The following is a 15,346-nucleotide window of genomic DNA, read 5'->3' on the forward strand; positions in this document are numbered from 1 at the left end:
GAAATCCTTGACAACTTCAATCTTTTCTCCATTTATCATGATGCTGCTTATTGGTCCAGTTGTGAGGATTTTTGTTTTCTTTATGTTGAGGTGTAATCCACAGTGAAGGCTGTAGTCTTTGATTTTCATCAGTAAGTGCTTCAAGTCCTCTTTGTTCATCAAGTAAGGTTGTGTCATCTACATATTGCAAGTTGTTAATGAGTGTTCCTCTAGCCGTGATGCTGTGTTCTTCTTCATATAGTCCAGTTTCTCAGATTATTTGCTCGGCATATGGATTGAATAAGTATGGTGAAAGAATACAACCCTGACCCACACCTTTCCTGATTTTAAACCATGCAGTATCCCCTTGTTCTGTTTGAATGACTGTCTCTTGGTCTATGTACAGGTTTCACATGAGCATTATTAAGGGTTCTGGAATTCCCCTTCTTCACAATGTTATCCGTAGTTTCTTATGATCCACACAGTCGAATGCCTTTGCATGGTCAGTAAAACACAGGTAAACATCTTTCTGGTATTCTCTACTTTCAGCCAAGATCCATCTTTATCAGCAATGAAATCCCTTGTTCCATGCCCTCCTCTGAATCCAGCTTGAAATTTCTGGCAGTTCCCTGTCCATGTACTACTGCAACTGTTTTTGAATTATCGTCAGCAAAATTTTATTGCCTTTGATATTAATGATATTGTTCAATAATTTACACATTCCTTTGGATTACCTTTCTTTGGAATGGGCATGAATATGGATCTCTTCTATTCGGTTGGCCAGGTAGCTGTCTTCCAAATTTCTTGGCACAGACGAGTACGTGCTTCCAGCATTGCATCTATTTGTTGAAACATCTCAGTTGGTATTCTGTCAATTCCAGGAGCCTTGTTTTTCGCCAGTGTCTTCAGTGCAGCTTGGACTTCCTCCTTTGGTACCATTGGTTCTTGATTATTTGCTACCTCCTGAGATGGTTGAACTTTGACCAGTTTAGTTCCTTTTGGTACAGTGACTCGTATATTCCTTTCATCTTCTTTTGATAATTCCTGTACCATTCAATATTTTGTCCATAGAATCCTTCGGTATTTCGACTTGAGGCTTGAATTTTTCCTTCAGTTCTTTCAGCTTGAGGAATGTCAAGTGTGTTCTTTCCTTTTAGTTTTCTAACTCCAGGTCTTTGCACATTTCATTATAATACTTTATCTTCTCGAGCTGCCCTTTGAAATCTTCTGTTCAGCAATTTTGCTTTCGTGGACTTGTTCTAATTTTTTCAGCTTCAACTTGAACTTGTATATGAGCAATTGATGGTCTGTTCCGTGGTCTGCCCCTGGCCTTGTTCTGACTGATAATATTGAGCTTCTCCATGGTCTCTTTCCACAAATGTAGTTGATTTGATTCCTGTGTATTCCATCTGGCAAGGTCCATGTATATGGTCGCTGTTTGTTGTTGAAAAAAAGTATTTGCAATGAAGAAGTTGTTGGTCTTGCAAAATTCTGTTATAGGATCTCCGACGTCGTTTTTATCACCAAGGCCATACCATGAACATAGATGTAAAAATCCTCAACAAAATGTATAGCAATATATAAAAAAGAATGATACTCAGTGACCAAGTGAGGCTCTTTTCTTGAAAGTGTTAGGCTGGTTCAGTATTCAAAACTCAATCAACCATTCATTAAAGATGTTGACATCTGTGGGGGGAAGGCAGCTCAATCAATTTACTATACCATATTAGCAGTCTAAAGGAAGACACATAATCTTATCAACTGATGAAAAAAAGCATTTGACAAAATTACACATCCATTCATAATGGAAGGGAACATCTTTAACCTGATAAAAGACATGTACAAAAAAACCTACAGCTAATAACACACTTAATGGTAAAAGGCTGGATGCTTTCCCCTAAGAAACAGGAACAAGGCAAAGATGTTCACTCTCACCTCTCTGTTCAACATGGTACTGGAAGTCCTAGCCAGTGCAATAAGGCAGGAAAAAGAAAGATTGAAAGAAATAAAACGCATACAGATTGGAAAGGAGGAAATAAAGCTGCTTTTATTTGCAGACAACATGATTGTTTCTAGAAATTCCAAGGAATCTACAAAATTCCTAGGACTAATAATTGAATTTAAGTTTAGCAAGATCACAAGATACAAGGTTCACACAAAAACCAATTGTATTTCTACATACTAGCAATGTGCAACTGGAAATTGAACTTTTTTTTAAAATACAGGCAGTCCCCAGGGTATGAGTGAGATCCATTGCTAAGTGTGTCTTTAAGAATTTGTAGTAAGTCAGACCGGATACATAGGGTTCTTATTTAGCCTTACTTTAGTGCAAGAAAAGCCTTGAAGCCTTTTCAGTTATTTAAAAGCTGCATGTATAGCAAGTGAAGGTGATTATGATGAAGAATTTGTTTTGAGTAGGGGTTGGTTTAGTCATTTCAAAGCGAGGACAAATTCACATAACATTAAAGGGCAAGTAGGAGTTGTCCACAACTTTCCTACCCTAGGGACTTGCCTGTACCAGTTGGAGTAGCTGTCCCCCCAAATGAAATACTTACGGATAAATCTAACAAAATATGTACAGGATCTATATGCTGAATACTACAAAATGCTGAGGGAAGAAATCAAAGAAGACCTAAATAAATGGAGATAACATACTGTGTTCATTGATTGGAAGACTCAACATAGTAAAGATGACAGTTCTCCTCGCTTGATCTATGAATTTAACACAATTACAGTGAAAATCCCAGCAGGAATTTTTGTAACTGTAGAGAAGCTGATTCTAAAATTTATATGGAAAGGCAAAGAAACTAAAATAGCTAAAACAATTTTGAAAAAGAATAATAAAGTTGGAGGAATCATACTACCTTATTTTAAGATTTCCTATAAAGTAACATAGAGTGTGGTATTGGCAAAAGGATAGACACAGAGATCAGAGTCAGTGGAACAGAATAGAGAGCCCAGAAATAGACCTACATAAGTACCACCAATTTAATTTTTGACAAAGGTGCAAAAGCAATTCATTGGAGAAAGGATACTTTTTTCAACACATGGTGTGGGAACAACTGGACACCTGTAAGCAAAAAGAAAAAAAAGAATCCCAACCTAAACATCACATCTTATATAAAAACTAACTTAAAATGAATCATGAATCTAAATGTAAAACCATAAAACTTTTAGAAGAAAACAGGAGACAATCTCCATGACCTCGGGTCAGGCAGTGAGGTCTTAGACATGATACCAAATGTACAATCTATAAAAGAAAAGATGGATACATTGGACTTTATCAGAATTAAAAACGTTTGCTCTGAAAAGACACAGTTAAGGGAATAATGGTGAGAAAATATTTGCAAATCACATATCTGACAAAAGACTTGTATCTAGAACTTGTACAGTCAAAACTCTAGTAGCAGCACAGTTCACAATAGCCTGAAGGTGGAAACAACTCCAATGCTCATCAGTGGATGAATGGGTAAACAAATTGTTGTATATACTTACAATGGAATATTATTCAGCCATAAAAAGGAATGAAGTACTGAGACATGCTACAACATTATGCTAAGTGAAAGGAGTCAGACACAAAAGATCACATATTGTATGATTCTATTAATACGAAATGTCCAGACAGTGTGGTGGTTGCCAGGTCTGGAGGGAGAGGGGCATGAGGTAGGGAGTAACTGCATAAATGGGAATGGGGTCTCCTTTGGGGGTGATAACTATTGTTTTGGAACTAGATAACTAGATAAACTATTGTTTTGGAACTAGTGTGGTGGTTGCAAACATTGTAAATGTACTAAACACCACTGAATTGTTCACTTTAAAATGGTTAATTTTATGTGAATTTTGCCTCCTTAAAAACAAAAACTCAAGGGTAAGAAAACAACCCAATTAAAAAATGAGCAGAAGACTTGAATAGACACTTTACCAAAGAGGGTATATGAATGTCAAATTAAGCTCATGAAAAGATGTTCATCATCATTAGCCATTAGAGAAATGCAAATTGAAACCACAATGAGATACTACTACACACCTATTAGAAAAAGCTAAAATGAAAAATACGGACAATACCAAGTACTTTTAATGATTTAGGGCAACTGGAACTCTCAAACATTCCTGGAGCCACTCTGGAATACAGTTTGGCAGTTTCTTATAAAGTTAAACATACACTTTACCAAATGACCCAGCAATCCCACTCCTGGGCATCTGCCCTACATAATAAAAACTGTTTACACGAAAACCTGTACGCTAATGTTTATAGCAGCTCTATTCATAACTGCCAAAAACTGGAAACAACTAAAATGTCCTGCATGTGGTTAAACAAACTGATGTAGCCATACAATAGAATTGTCCCAAACCCACAATAGAATTTTACTTAATAATAAAAAGGAACAAATTACTGATAGATGTAACAACTTGAATGAATCTCAAAGGCATTATGCTGAGTCAAAAGAAACTACTATCAAAAGATTACATATTATTACTTCATATCGTAAGTAAACACTGACTCAAAATGGATCATTGTCCTAAATGTAAGAACTAAAATTATAAAATGTTTAGAAGAAAAAAAATCCCTGTGAATTTAGGTTAAAGATTTTCTTAGATATACACCAAAAGCACAATCCATGAAAGATAAAATTGATTAAACTGGATTTCATCAAAATTAAAAACATTTTTCTTCAAAAGACAATATGAAGAAAATGAACAGAAAAGCCACGGATTGGGAGAAAATATTTTCAGATTATAAATTTGATAAATGATTTATACTTAAAATATATAAAGAACTCATAACAGTAAGAAAGCAAACATCCTGATAAAAATATGAACAAAAGATTTTAATTGATACTTTCCCCAAAGAAAGTATACAAATGACTAATAAGCACATGAAAAAAAGTGCTAACATTATTAATCATTAAAACCAAACCCACTGCCGTTGATTCAATTCCAACTCATAGCGACCCTGTAGGACACAGCAGAACTGCCCCCAAAGGGTTTCCAAGGCTGTAAATCTTCACAGAAGCAGACTGCCACATCTTCTCCCTTTTGGTTAACAGCCAAGTGCTTAACCACTGCACCACCAGGGTTCCTTTATTAATCATTAGGGAAATGTAAAAACCACAATGAAATATCACTACACACTTACTAGAATGGCTTTAATCAAAAAGAGATAACACCAAGTGGTGAGGATATGCAGAAACGAGTCCTCATACATTGTTGGAGCATTTTGAAATGGTACAGACACTTTGGAAATTCAGCTTGGCAGTTTTTAAAAAAGTTAAACCTACAGTTATGATATGACCCAACTTTTCCACTCCTAGGTATCTGACCAAGAGAAATAAAAACTTTCGTCCACAAAGATTTAGAAAGAATCTAAATGTTCATCAACTGGTGAATGGGTAAACAAAATGTGATGTATCTATACCAGAGGAAACTACTTGGCAATGAAAAAGGAATGAAGTACTAATGGATGCAACAACATGGATGAACCTCAAAAACATTATGCTAACTGAAAGAATCCACTGGTGGTTATTTTGGATCATAGGATAATAAGAATGCTCAAACATAAGCTTTCTTTTCTTACAGAAAACTCAGGAGAATAAAAATCAGAACATCAGCTGATGCTATCAAATCATATCTCTGACTTTTTGAGGGTCTCTCTGAAACCAAGGGAGCCCTGATGGCACAGTGGTTAAGAGCTCGGCTGCTAACCAAAAGGGCAGCAGTTCGAATCCACCAGCTGTTCCTTGTAAACCCTATGGGGCAGTTCTACTCTGTCATGAAGAGTCGCTATGAGTCAGAATTGACTCGACGGTAACAGGTTTGGTTTTCGTTTTTGTTTTTTTATGAAAACTGGAGAAGCCCTTGTTGCACAGTGGTTAAGCACTCGGCTGCTAACCAAAAGGTCGGTGGTTTGAACCCACCAGCTGCTTCATGGGAGAAAGATGTGGCAGTCTGCTTCCGTAAAGATTTATAGCCTTGTAAACCCTGTGGGCCAGTTCTACTCTGTCACATGGTATCACTGCTGAGTCAAAATTGACTCAACAGCACCTAACAGCAACAACATGAGACCTGAAATGAGAACAGGCACTGACTTTAAGCATGAAAATGTCAAATTGAACAAAAGCTGATAATAGACACTTAAAAAGGCTAGCTGTTATTGTTGTTAGGTGTCGTCCAGTCGGCTCCAACTCATAGCAACCCTATGTACAACAGAATGAAATGCTGCCCAGTCCTGCACCATCCTCACAATCGTTGTTATGCTTAAGCCCATTGTTGCAGCCACTGTGTCAATCCATCTTGTAGAGGGTCTTCCTCTTTTTTCACTGACCCTCTGCTTTAACAAGCATGATGTCCTTCTCCAGGGACTGATCCCTCCTGACATGTCCAAAGTATGTGAGATGTAGTCTCACCATCCTTGCTTCTGAGGAGCATTCTGGTCATACTTCTTCCAAGACAGATTTGTTTGTTCTTTTGGCAGTCCATGGTATATTCAGCATTCTTCACCACCACCACAATTCAAAGGTCTCAATTCTTCTTCTGTCTTCCTTATTCATTGTCCAGCTTTCACATGCATATGAAGTGATTAAAAACACCACGGCTTGGGTCAGGCACACCTTATTCTTCAAGGTGACATCTTTGCTTTTCAACACTTTAAAGAGGCCTTTTGCAGCAGATTTGCCCAATTCAACACGTCTTTTGATTTCTTGACTGCTGCTTCCATGGGTGTTGATTGTGGATCCAAGTAAAATGAAATCCTTGACAACTTCAGTATTTTCTCTGTTTATCATGATGCTGCTTATTGGTCCAGTTGTAAGGATTTTTGTTTTCTTTATGTTGATGTGTAATCCACACTGAAGGCTATGGTCTTTGATCTTCATCAGTTGCACAAAAGCTGATAATAGACACTTGCAAAGACTAGCAGCTTGTCTTAAATAATTGTTTCCCTTTTTTTGTAGATGCTGTTGAGCTATATTTTATAAAAAGTATCACTGCATACCAAGCAACATTAGGCTCAGAGAATTCTGAAACACTAACAACCATTGAGGAATTTTGCCAATGGCTTGTCCAAAATGGGGAAAAACAGGTAAATATGATGATCAACATAAATATAATTGCTAATTTTTTCATTAGGGCAGGACAGGCTTTTTCATCTCATAGTTCTAGAAGCTGTAGCTTAGGTCCCAGGTAAAGCCAGGAATAAAACATAGGGCTGGTGCAGCTTGGAATTCAGTAAATAGAATATTTTTTTTATATCTTGATATATGAGACCCTTCAAATCCAGGGCACACATATAATCTCTGATCCTGTATTTATAATTTAAGTCAAAAGTGGCCTCCACCTTTGGATCTAGCTGCCAGTTTTTTTCTCTTGGGATGCTCTTTCTCTTTGTTTCTAGTCTTCAACTCTTTATTAGCCACAATTTTGTTTTTCCACTTAAAGAAGTTATAAAGTTGCACAACTTGAAGAATGTGATCAATGTCACTGAATAGTACATGTAGAAACTGTTGAATTGGTGTATGTTTTGCTGTATACTCAACAACAACCAAAAACATAAGATAAATTATTTTAAAAAGTTATAAAGTGCAGGGGACTGCATACCACCAAGAAAGCAGTGCCGGGAGCAGAGCGCGTCCTTTGGACCTGAGGTTCCTGTACAGAGAAGCTCCTAGTCCAGGGGAAGATTGATGACGAGGACCTTCTTCCAGAGCTGACAGAGAAGAAAAAGCCTTCCCGTGGAACTGATGCCCTGAATTTGGACTTCTAGCCTACTAGACTGTGAGAAAATAAATTTGTTTGTTAAAGCTATCCACTCGTGGTATTTCTGTTATAGCAGCACTAGATGACTAAGACAGAATTTGGTACCAAGAGAGTGGGGTGCTGCTGTAACAGATACGTAAAATGTGGAAGTGGTTTTGAAACTGTGAATGGATAGAGGAGCAGCAGCGGCAGAGGACCAGCAGCAGCAGCAGAACCAGGAGACCAGCACGAGATGGTGCTGGAGCCGACCCGCGGAGTGAGAGAGCGGACTGCCTGTGCGCAGGAGGCTCCCTGGCAGAGTAAGGTGCCTCTGGGCACTTATCGGTGGAGCTATCAAGCTTTGGAACACTTGCCCCAGCAGGGCAGATGTGGGCATGAGGCCCGAGGGCCAAGAGGCCACAGGATGCAGAAGCTGAAGAGACAAGGAACACAAGAAGCTGAGCCACGTCAGTCTCAAAAGGTATGGCTGTGATCTCTGGGGTTTCAAAGGGTGGAGCCATGGCCTCTGGTTTTTCTAAGGGTGGAGTCGCCACTCAGATGGACCGGGAGAATATTGCGCCTAAAGCCGAGGGTGCAGAGTTGCTGTCCCAGTGGGCCTGGAAGGCAGAGCTGAAGCCCAGGGCCAAGAGGCCTCCACTCTGAATCCAGAGAATGTGGCCAATACCTAGAGTCTGGAGGGCAAGGCCATTGTGTAAATTGTCTCAGAGAACAGAGGATTACTTTCAAAGCCTTGAGGGCTAATGTGTTCTGCCTACTTGCTTGGTGCCTGTTATCCCTTTTCGTCCAGTTTCTCCCACTTGTAATGGAAATGTCTATTCTGTACTTGAAGATCTTTATGCATGACTTCCAGGGACAGATTACCCAATAAGCAAGGTAAGCATGGGTTTACGTGTGCTTATTTGCTAATCTGTAGTGAACAATTTCACATTTGTTCACCTCATCAAAGATACTGCTTCTAGGTATGACTGGCATCTGTCTTTCTCCCAACACCATAGCACCTTCCTACAGAATCAAAGCCTCTTTTCAAATTCACAATCCCTGACAGGAATATTTTTCACCCATGTGAAACTGTTTACTATAGATTAGTAAATAAGCACAAGTAAGCCTGTTCTTACCTTGCTTACAGGGTACTCCGTCCTTTTCAGGCCTAGAGGTATAGAACCTGATGTGAGGCTCTAGACTTATTATAGAAGACTGTAACAAAAAGTCAGAAGTCTTGGAAATTGTGTTCCAATGTAATATTATTATTATTATTTTTTTGGTAAACAGAGGCTTAATCTGACGCTAATAAAAAATAAACAGGAAAATAATAATCTGTATGTATAATTTTCTACTTTTAAAAATGCAAAGATCATAATAGAGCCTTGAGATTCCTGAATTTTTGGCAGTGTTTCCTTGAAAGCAGTAACTGGCATCACATTTTTGTTGTTGCTCTGGCATGCCACATATAACAGATGATGACTGCATGTTCAACCCAGTTCCAGAGAAATGTTCTGTTTGAAAACATCCACATAGATGATACAGGCAGTGGGTGATGTGCAGTTCCTGGGGGTGCAGCAACGATTACACTCTTAGACTCCTTCTAAAGCATCTTGGGAAGACAAATGAATACAATCAATAATCTCCAGTGTACCCCTAATTTTTCTCTAAAGCATATGCAGTAGAAGTAGAATAAGTAGTAAGAGTGAGAGCTGGGCTGAAAGACAGTTGGCCTGGACTTTTCAAAAATGTCAAATGTTATGAAAGTCATTAACGGGCAGGAGGACTGCTACAGATTAAAGAACACTAAAAAATCGTGAAAAACAAATGCAGTATGGGATTCTTGATTGGACACTAGACTTTAAAAGTTACATAGAACATTACTGGGGCGATTGGGAAATCTGAATATGGACTGTTTAATAGTATTGTATCAATGTAAAATTTGCTGAGAGTGACAGTGTTATTGTAGTTATATAGGAGAATGTTCTTGTTTTGAGAAGATACCTACTGAAGTTTTAGGGATAAAGTAGTATGATGATTTCAACTTATTTGCAACAAAAATTATATATTTATATGTGTGTTTGTATTTGTGTGTAAAGAGAAAGATAGCAAGATAAAGCAAAAGTAGCAAAATGCTCTTCAGAACAATCATCTATATGATACCAAAAGGTATCATATCTGCCCAAAAGCAATGATGAGAAGGCAGGAAGGGGCAGGAAAACTGGACGAATGGAAATGGGGAACTCAGGGTGGTAATGGAGAGAGTGCTGACACATTGCAGGGATTGCAACCAATGTGACGGAACAATTTGTGTATAAACTGTTGAATGGGAAACTCATTTACCTTGTAACCCTTCACCTAAAGCACACACACACACACAAAGAACCATCTGTGAGGTGAATCTTTTTTATTGTATTGCTTTTGGAAGGGAATAATAATAAAATTAATAATAAAAAACTTTTTTCTAAAAAAAAGTGGCAAAATGGTAGCCATTGCTGAATCTAGGTGAAAACTTTATGGGTGTTCATTGTACTGTTCTTTCTGCTGTTTTGAAGGCTTGAAATTTTTCAAAATAAAATGTTCAAGGAAAAAAAGAGTGAGGACTATGGGATTCAGATTGCTTGGTTTGAATCTTGACACTGCCAACTACAGGCTGTGTGATCTTATGCAAGACACTTAGCTTTTATTAGTCTCTATTCCCTCATTAGTAAAATGAGTTTAATAATAATTCCTCTCTCATAGAGTAGCCATGAAGATTAAATAATATTATACATGTGAACTATTATTATTTATAAACTTGGAACTTTAACTTTTAATAGAAACAAGTTATCTAGGTGGCATGGCACAACTGACTGGTCCTGGTGGGCTATGTCATTGTGGGGTAGAACTGCTCCTCCATAGAGCTCATGGAATAGGTAACCTAGAATCAGATGCTCCTTCAGAATTGCTAGGCTGATTTTTTTTTTTTTTTTTTTAATTCCCTAGGAGGCTTACAAACTCCTAAAGGCTACAGTGAAGTCCCAGGCCATCAGCCGTGGTGATTGCAGTGAAGAAGTGGCTCAAACTTTTTATAATATGGGCAGGATCTGCTTTGCCAAAGGAGAGCTCAGAAAGGCAATTCAGCTGCTAAAGAAGGTGAATGCTGGCTGGTTTGCTACATTTGTCTCCTGCGCTTGTAAACAGAATGTGAGGGGTGATTTTTTTTTCTTTGTTTTTTTTTTTTTTTCCTTTCTTCTTTCCTTCCTTCCCTCCCTCTCTCCCTCTTTTCTTTTCTCTTTCTCTTCCCTCCATCCTTTCTTCTCTTCCTTTCTTACCTGCCTTCCTTCTCTCCCTTGTTCCCTTCTTTCTCTTTTGTTTTTAAGTATCTTATTACGAAGTAAGGACCCCTGGTGGCACAGTGGTTAAAGCACTCAGCTGCTAACTGAAAGGGTGGTGGTTTGAGCCCACCAGCCACTCTGCAAGATAAAGATGTGGCGGTCTGCTTTTGTAAAGATTACAGCCTTGGAAACCCGATGAGGTAGTTCTACTCTGTTCTGTAGGATCACTATGAGTTGGAATAGACTTGACAGCAACGGATTTGGTTTGGGTTTGTATTACAAAGTGAAAGAACTGGCAGATATAAACAAAAACAAGAAAATAAAAACCTCCCATAATCCTATCACCTAGAGATAGCAACATACTAACATAGATTCTTCCACTTTCCTTTTTTGGTTTTAGTAGATTTTTTACCAGGGCAATATGTGGTCAACTAAATAAATGTTTTATGGTTCGTCACGTGACATGGCTTAGCTAGCCCATATTACCTTTGGGCTCTCACTCCTTCCCTGGACCTTTAATTTCTTGGCTTTAGTGGGAAAACCAAGCTAGTGGTGACTTGTTTTCTGTCTCTCAGGGATCACTGTTCTGTGTTGTTCAATGTCTCTTGTCTTGAAAACCATTCTTTCACGTATTTTGTCTTTTTTTTTTTTTTTTAATGAGTTTCCAGTGGGTGGGTAAATCCGATCCCTGTTACTCCATCTTGTCCAGAAACGTAATTCTCTCACCTTTGGTTTTGAACGATATTACCACTGGATATAGAATTCTAGATTGATGGTTTATTTTTCAGTGCTTTTAAGATATTGCTTACTGTCTTCTCATTTGTATTGTTTCTGACAAAAAATCTGCTGTCATTCTGATCCTTGTTCTGTAGTATGTAACGTCTCTTTTTTCTCTGGATGCTTTTAAGATTTTTGACTTTATTACTGGTTTTGAGAAATTTGATTTTGACATGCCTTGGTGTAATTTTTTCATGTTTTTATGCCTGTGGTTCATTGATCTGTTGGGTTTATAATTTTCATTAAGTTTGGAAAGTTTTTGGCTATTGTTGCATCAGAATTTTTTTTTCTCCTATCCTTTGGGGACTCCAGTTGGTTGAAGTTGTCTCACAGCTCAGTGATGCTTTCTTCATTTTTAAAAATTTTTTTTCTCTGTTAGACAGTTTCTATTGTTGTGTCTTCAAGTTCACTGATATTTTCTTCACTGATATGTCAACTCTGCTGTTAATCTCATCAGTGTATTTTTCCTCTCAAACATTGTAATTTTCATCTCCAGGAATTTGTTTCAGGTCTTTTTTTTTTTTTTTTTTAAATGTCTTCCATGTCCCTGCTTAACTTTTTGAACATATGGAATATAATTTTAATAACAGTTCTCTGTTAATGCTCACATCTGTGTCAGTTCTGGGTTGGTTTTAATTGATTGGTTTTTCTCATTCTGGGTCACACCCTTCTGCTTCTTTGCATGCCTAATAATCTTTGTGTGGATGCCAGACATTGTAAATTTATCTTGTTGAATGTTGAATTTTTGTATTCCTATAAATATTCTTGAATTTTGCTCTGAAACTCAGTGAAATTACTTGGAAACAATTTGGCCCTTTTGGGTCTTGCTTTTAAGTTTTGTTAGGTGGTATGAAAGCAGCATTTGTTACTGTTGTGGGGTGTAATTCTATATAGCAGAGTAGAACTACCCCATAGGGTTTTCTTGGCTGTAATCTTTAAGGAAGCAGACATCAGGTCTTTCTCCCACAGAGCCGCCGGGTGGGTTCAATCCACCAACCTTTCAGTTAGCAACCTAGCACTTAACCATTGTACCACCAGGGCTCCTTGAGAGCAACATTTCGTCTAGGTCTAATTATCACCCATTACTGAGGCAAGAGCCTTCTAAGTACTCCACCCAAAGCTCCACAAACCATAAGGCTTTCCAGTTCGCCTGGTGGGAAAAGGCTCCACTCTTGGTCCTGTGTAAGCACAGAGCAGTTCCCTCCAATCCCTTTGAATGATTCTTTCCCCAACCTGGGGCAGTTTCCTCACATGCATGTGCTAATGAGTACTCTTCTGAATACCTGAGGGGGCCCATGGCAGATATCTTTGGCTCTTTTTCTGTGCAGCTATCTCTTCTTAGTTACTCTGCCCTGAGAGTAATTCAACTGAGAGAGTCTGCTGAGCTCTGCTTGTTCCCCTTCCCTGCATCATAGCCTGCAAGCCCTTCTCAAGGCAGGAATCTGAAGCAATCCATGATGCTTACTTCATTGGATTTCTGTCTCTTAGAGGTCACTGTCCTTTGTTACCTGATGCACAGTATCTTGAAAATCTTTGACATATTTTGTCAGCTTTTTCTGTTTTTGGTTGTTTCAAGCAGGATGGTAAATCTGGTCCTTATTATTCCATCTTGGCCAGAAGCAGAATTAAGCAGTAAAATTTAAAATGGAAAACTGCCTAAGAGCAGAGGGATGTAGCATGAGAATACAATGCAAATTTGGGACACATACCCAGATTTCATTTGTATTCCCCCATTTGGTTACAGCTATTTGGAAAGTCCTATGGAAACCACTACTATAGCCACCTTTTAAATAGGGATGCTATCAATTTCCTGCACTGTTACTTGGCTCTCCACAGCCATGTACGAAGTGATATACATACAGTGTGAGAGGTGCAGAGGGGTAGCTAAAGAGCCTTCAATCCAGACTCTTTCCTTCTTGGTAGGGAACCTATGAAATACACTGCAGGCTTCTGAAATGTAAACTTGTGACATCTCAGTTTTACTGGTCCCCTGCTGAGTTGGTTTGCAATTAAGGTAATTGCTATCTGATTCTGATTCTCTGTTTAACTTGTTTTGTTTTTTAATGCACCTACAGTGTCTGATGATTCAAGTCTTTGTATATGGAAGTGAACACATTAAAAGCAGAGAGACAAAACAGCTCATCACCCTGCTGCAAAGGTAATTTCTGAACTTGGGCATCAACCAGGTCATCAATGTGGACGTGTGGATATTATGGCTTCTCCTAGATTCCTCCAGTTAGGGGTGATTCACCTCTGTCATTCTTGCTAGTAAGGCAGAATGCCTATCTGTACTATTGATCTGATCAAATCCCATACTGGGTATAACTACAGGTAGCCCCTGACTTACGAGGGGGTTCCTTTCCAGCAACTCCATCATAAGTCAGTTCTGATGTAAGTTGAATACCTCGTTTTTATTTTTTTTTAGTTTTCGTTATTACTGCCTATAATTATCAGTATCTTTATGAATCCTGGAAACCCTGGTGGTGTAGGGGTTAACAGCTACAGCTGGTCAACCAAAAGTTCGGCAACTCGAATCTACCAGGCGCTCCTTGGAAACTCTATGGGGCAGTTCTACTGTGTTCTGTAGGGGTCACTATGAGTCAGTTCGACTTGACGGCAACAGGTTTTGGTTTTTATGAATCCGATCTTTATTTGTCTTTGGGGGTTGGAACCATTACATATAAACTTACAGATATATTTTAATACATACATAAAAAACTTTCGGTGGCATGGCTTCTTTTGCTGGACATATTGTTGAGGGTTTAAGCAGTGCAGGTGTTACAGTTAGTGAAACTTGAACAACTTGGCTTCAAATTAACCAACTGATGCTTCTTATGGTAAGAAGCACCAAATAAGATCACGGTGGTCTATACTGAAGTTGGGGTCAGTGTTGTAACAATTAATTCGGAGTCATAATGGCTGTTGGGCGCTTGTGCAGTTCAGTTGTCGTATGTTGTTAGAGTTGAACATCGTCCAACTTTCTGTCCATTATGACCCCCGACACTGAAATCGACTACATTGCAGACCAGGCCATAGCCTGCTATATGGCAGCATTTTGAAGAGTAAATCATAAAATTGAACATCTGCAAGTGAACATCTGAGAATGAGCAAATTACGCACTGCAACATTATATGTAGTACATATTACTAATGATAAAATATACAAAAAAAAAACAAACCCAAAGATGATCGTAGGCATGATTCGTCATAACTCAAATACGTCGTAAGTCGAGAACTACCTGTAGTCCATTTCTTGTAGTGTCTCAAAATCCAGTGTTAAGGGGGCCTACCGCTGTGATATTTACTATTTATAATATCCCATTCAATGCTGAGCATTATAGCCAAATCCTACAAGGCAGTGTCTTGGGTGATACTCTGTGATAGATACAATGTAGATTTATAGAAAATAATAGAGTATGTTAAAATTGTTTTTCTTGCTGACTATACAAATATCCAGACCCTAAACACAAGGCAGGTTTTATGGGATTTTGTCTTCAAAGTTTATAATAGAAGAGCCTCTTTGGATTTTTCTTTTTTTATATG

General features: G+C 38.3%; 1 protein-coding gene across 1 annotated transcript in view; it reads left to right on the forward strand.

Annotated features, from left to right (window-relative positions):
• Positions 1 to 14,243, forward strand: part of TTC23L (tetratricopeptide repeat domain 23 like) — a 45,447-nt gene extending 31,204 nt beyond the window's left edge. The window contains exons 9-11 of the mRNA XM_023739495.1: positions 6,930 to 7,057; positions 10,696 to 10,896; positions 13,880 to 14,243. Coding sequence (XP_023595263.1) covers positions 6,930 to 7,057; positions 10,696 to 10,896; positions 13,880 to 13,966 — 416 coding nt within the window. The 3' untranslated portion in view covers positions 13,967 to 14,243. The remainder of the gene's footprint in view (positions 1 to 6,929; positions 7,058 to 10,695; positions 10,897 to 13,879) is intronic.
• The last annotated feature ends 1,103 nt before the right edge of the window (positions 14,244 to 15,346 follow it).

This window comes from Trichechus manatus, unplaced genomic scaffold, assembly GCF_000243295.1.
Source record: "Trichechus manatus latirostris isolate Lorelei unplaced genomic scaffold, TriManLat1.0 scaffold00135, whole genome shotgun sequence".
Classification (NCBI taxonomy): Eukaryota; Metazoa; Chordata; class Mammalia; order Sirenia; family Trichechidae; genus Trichechus; species Trichechus manatus.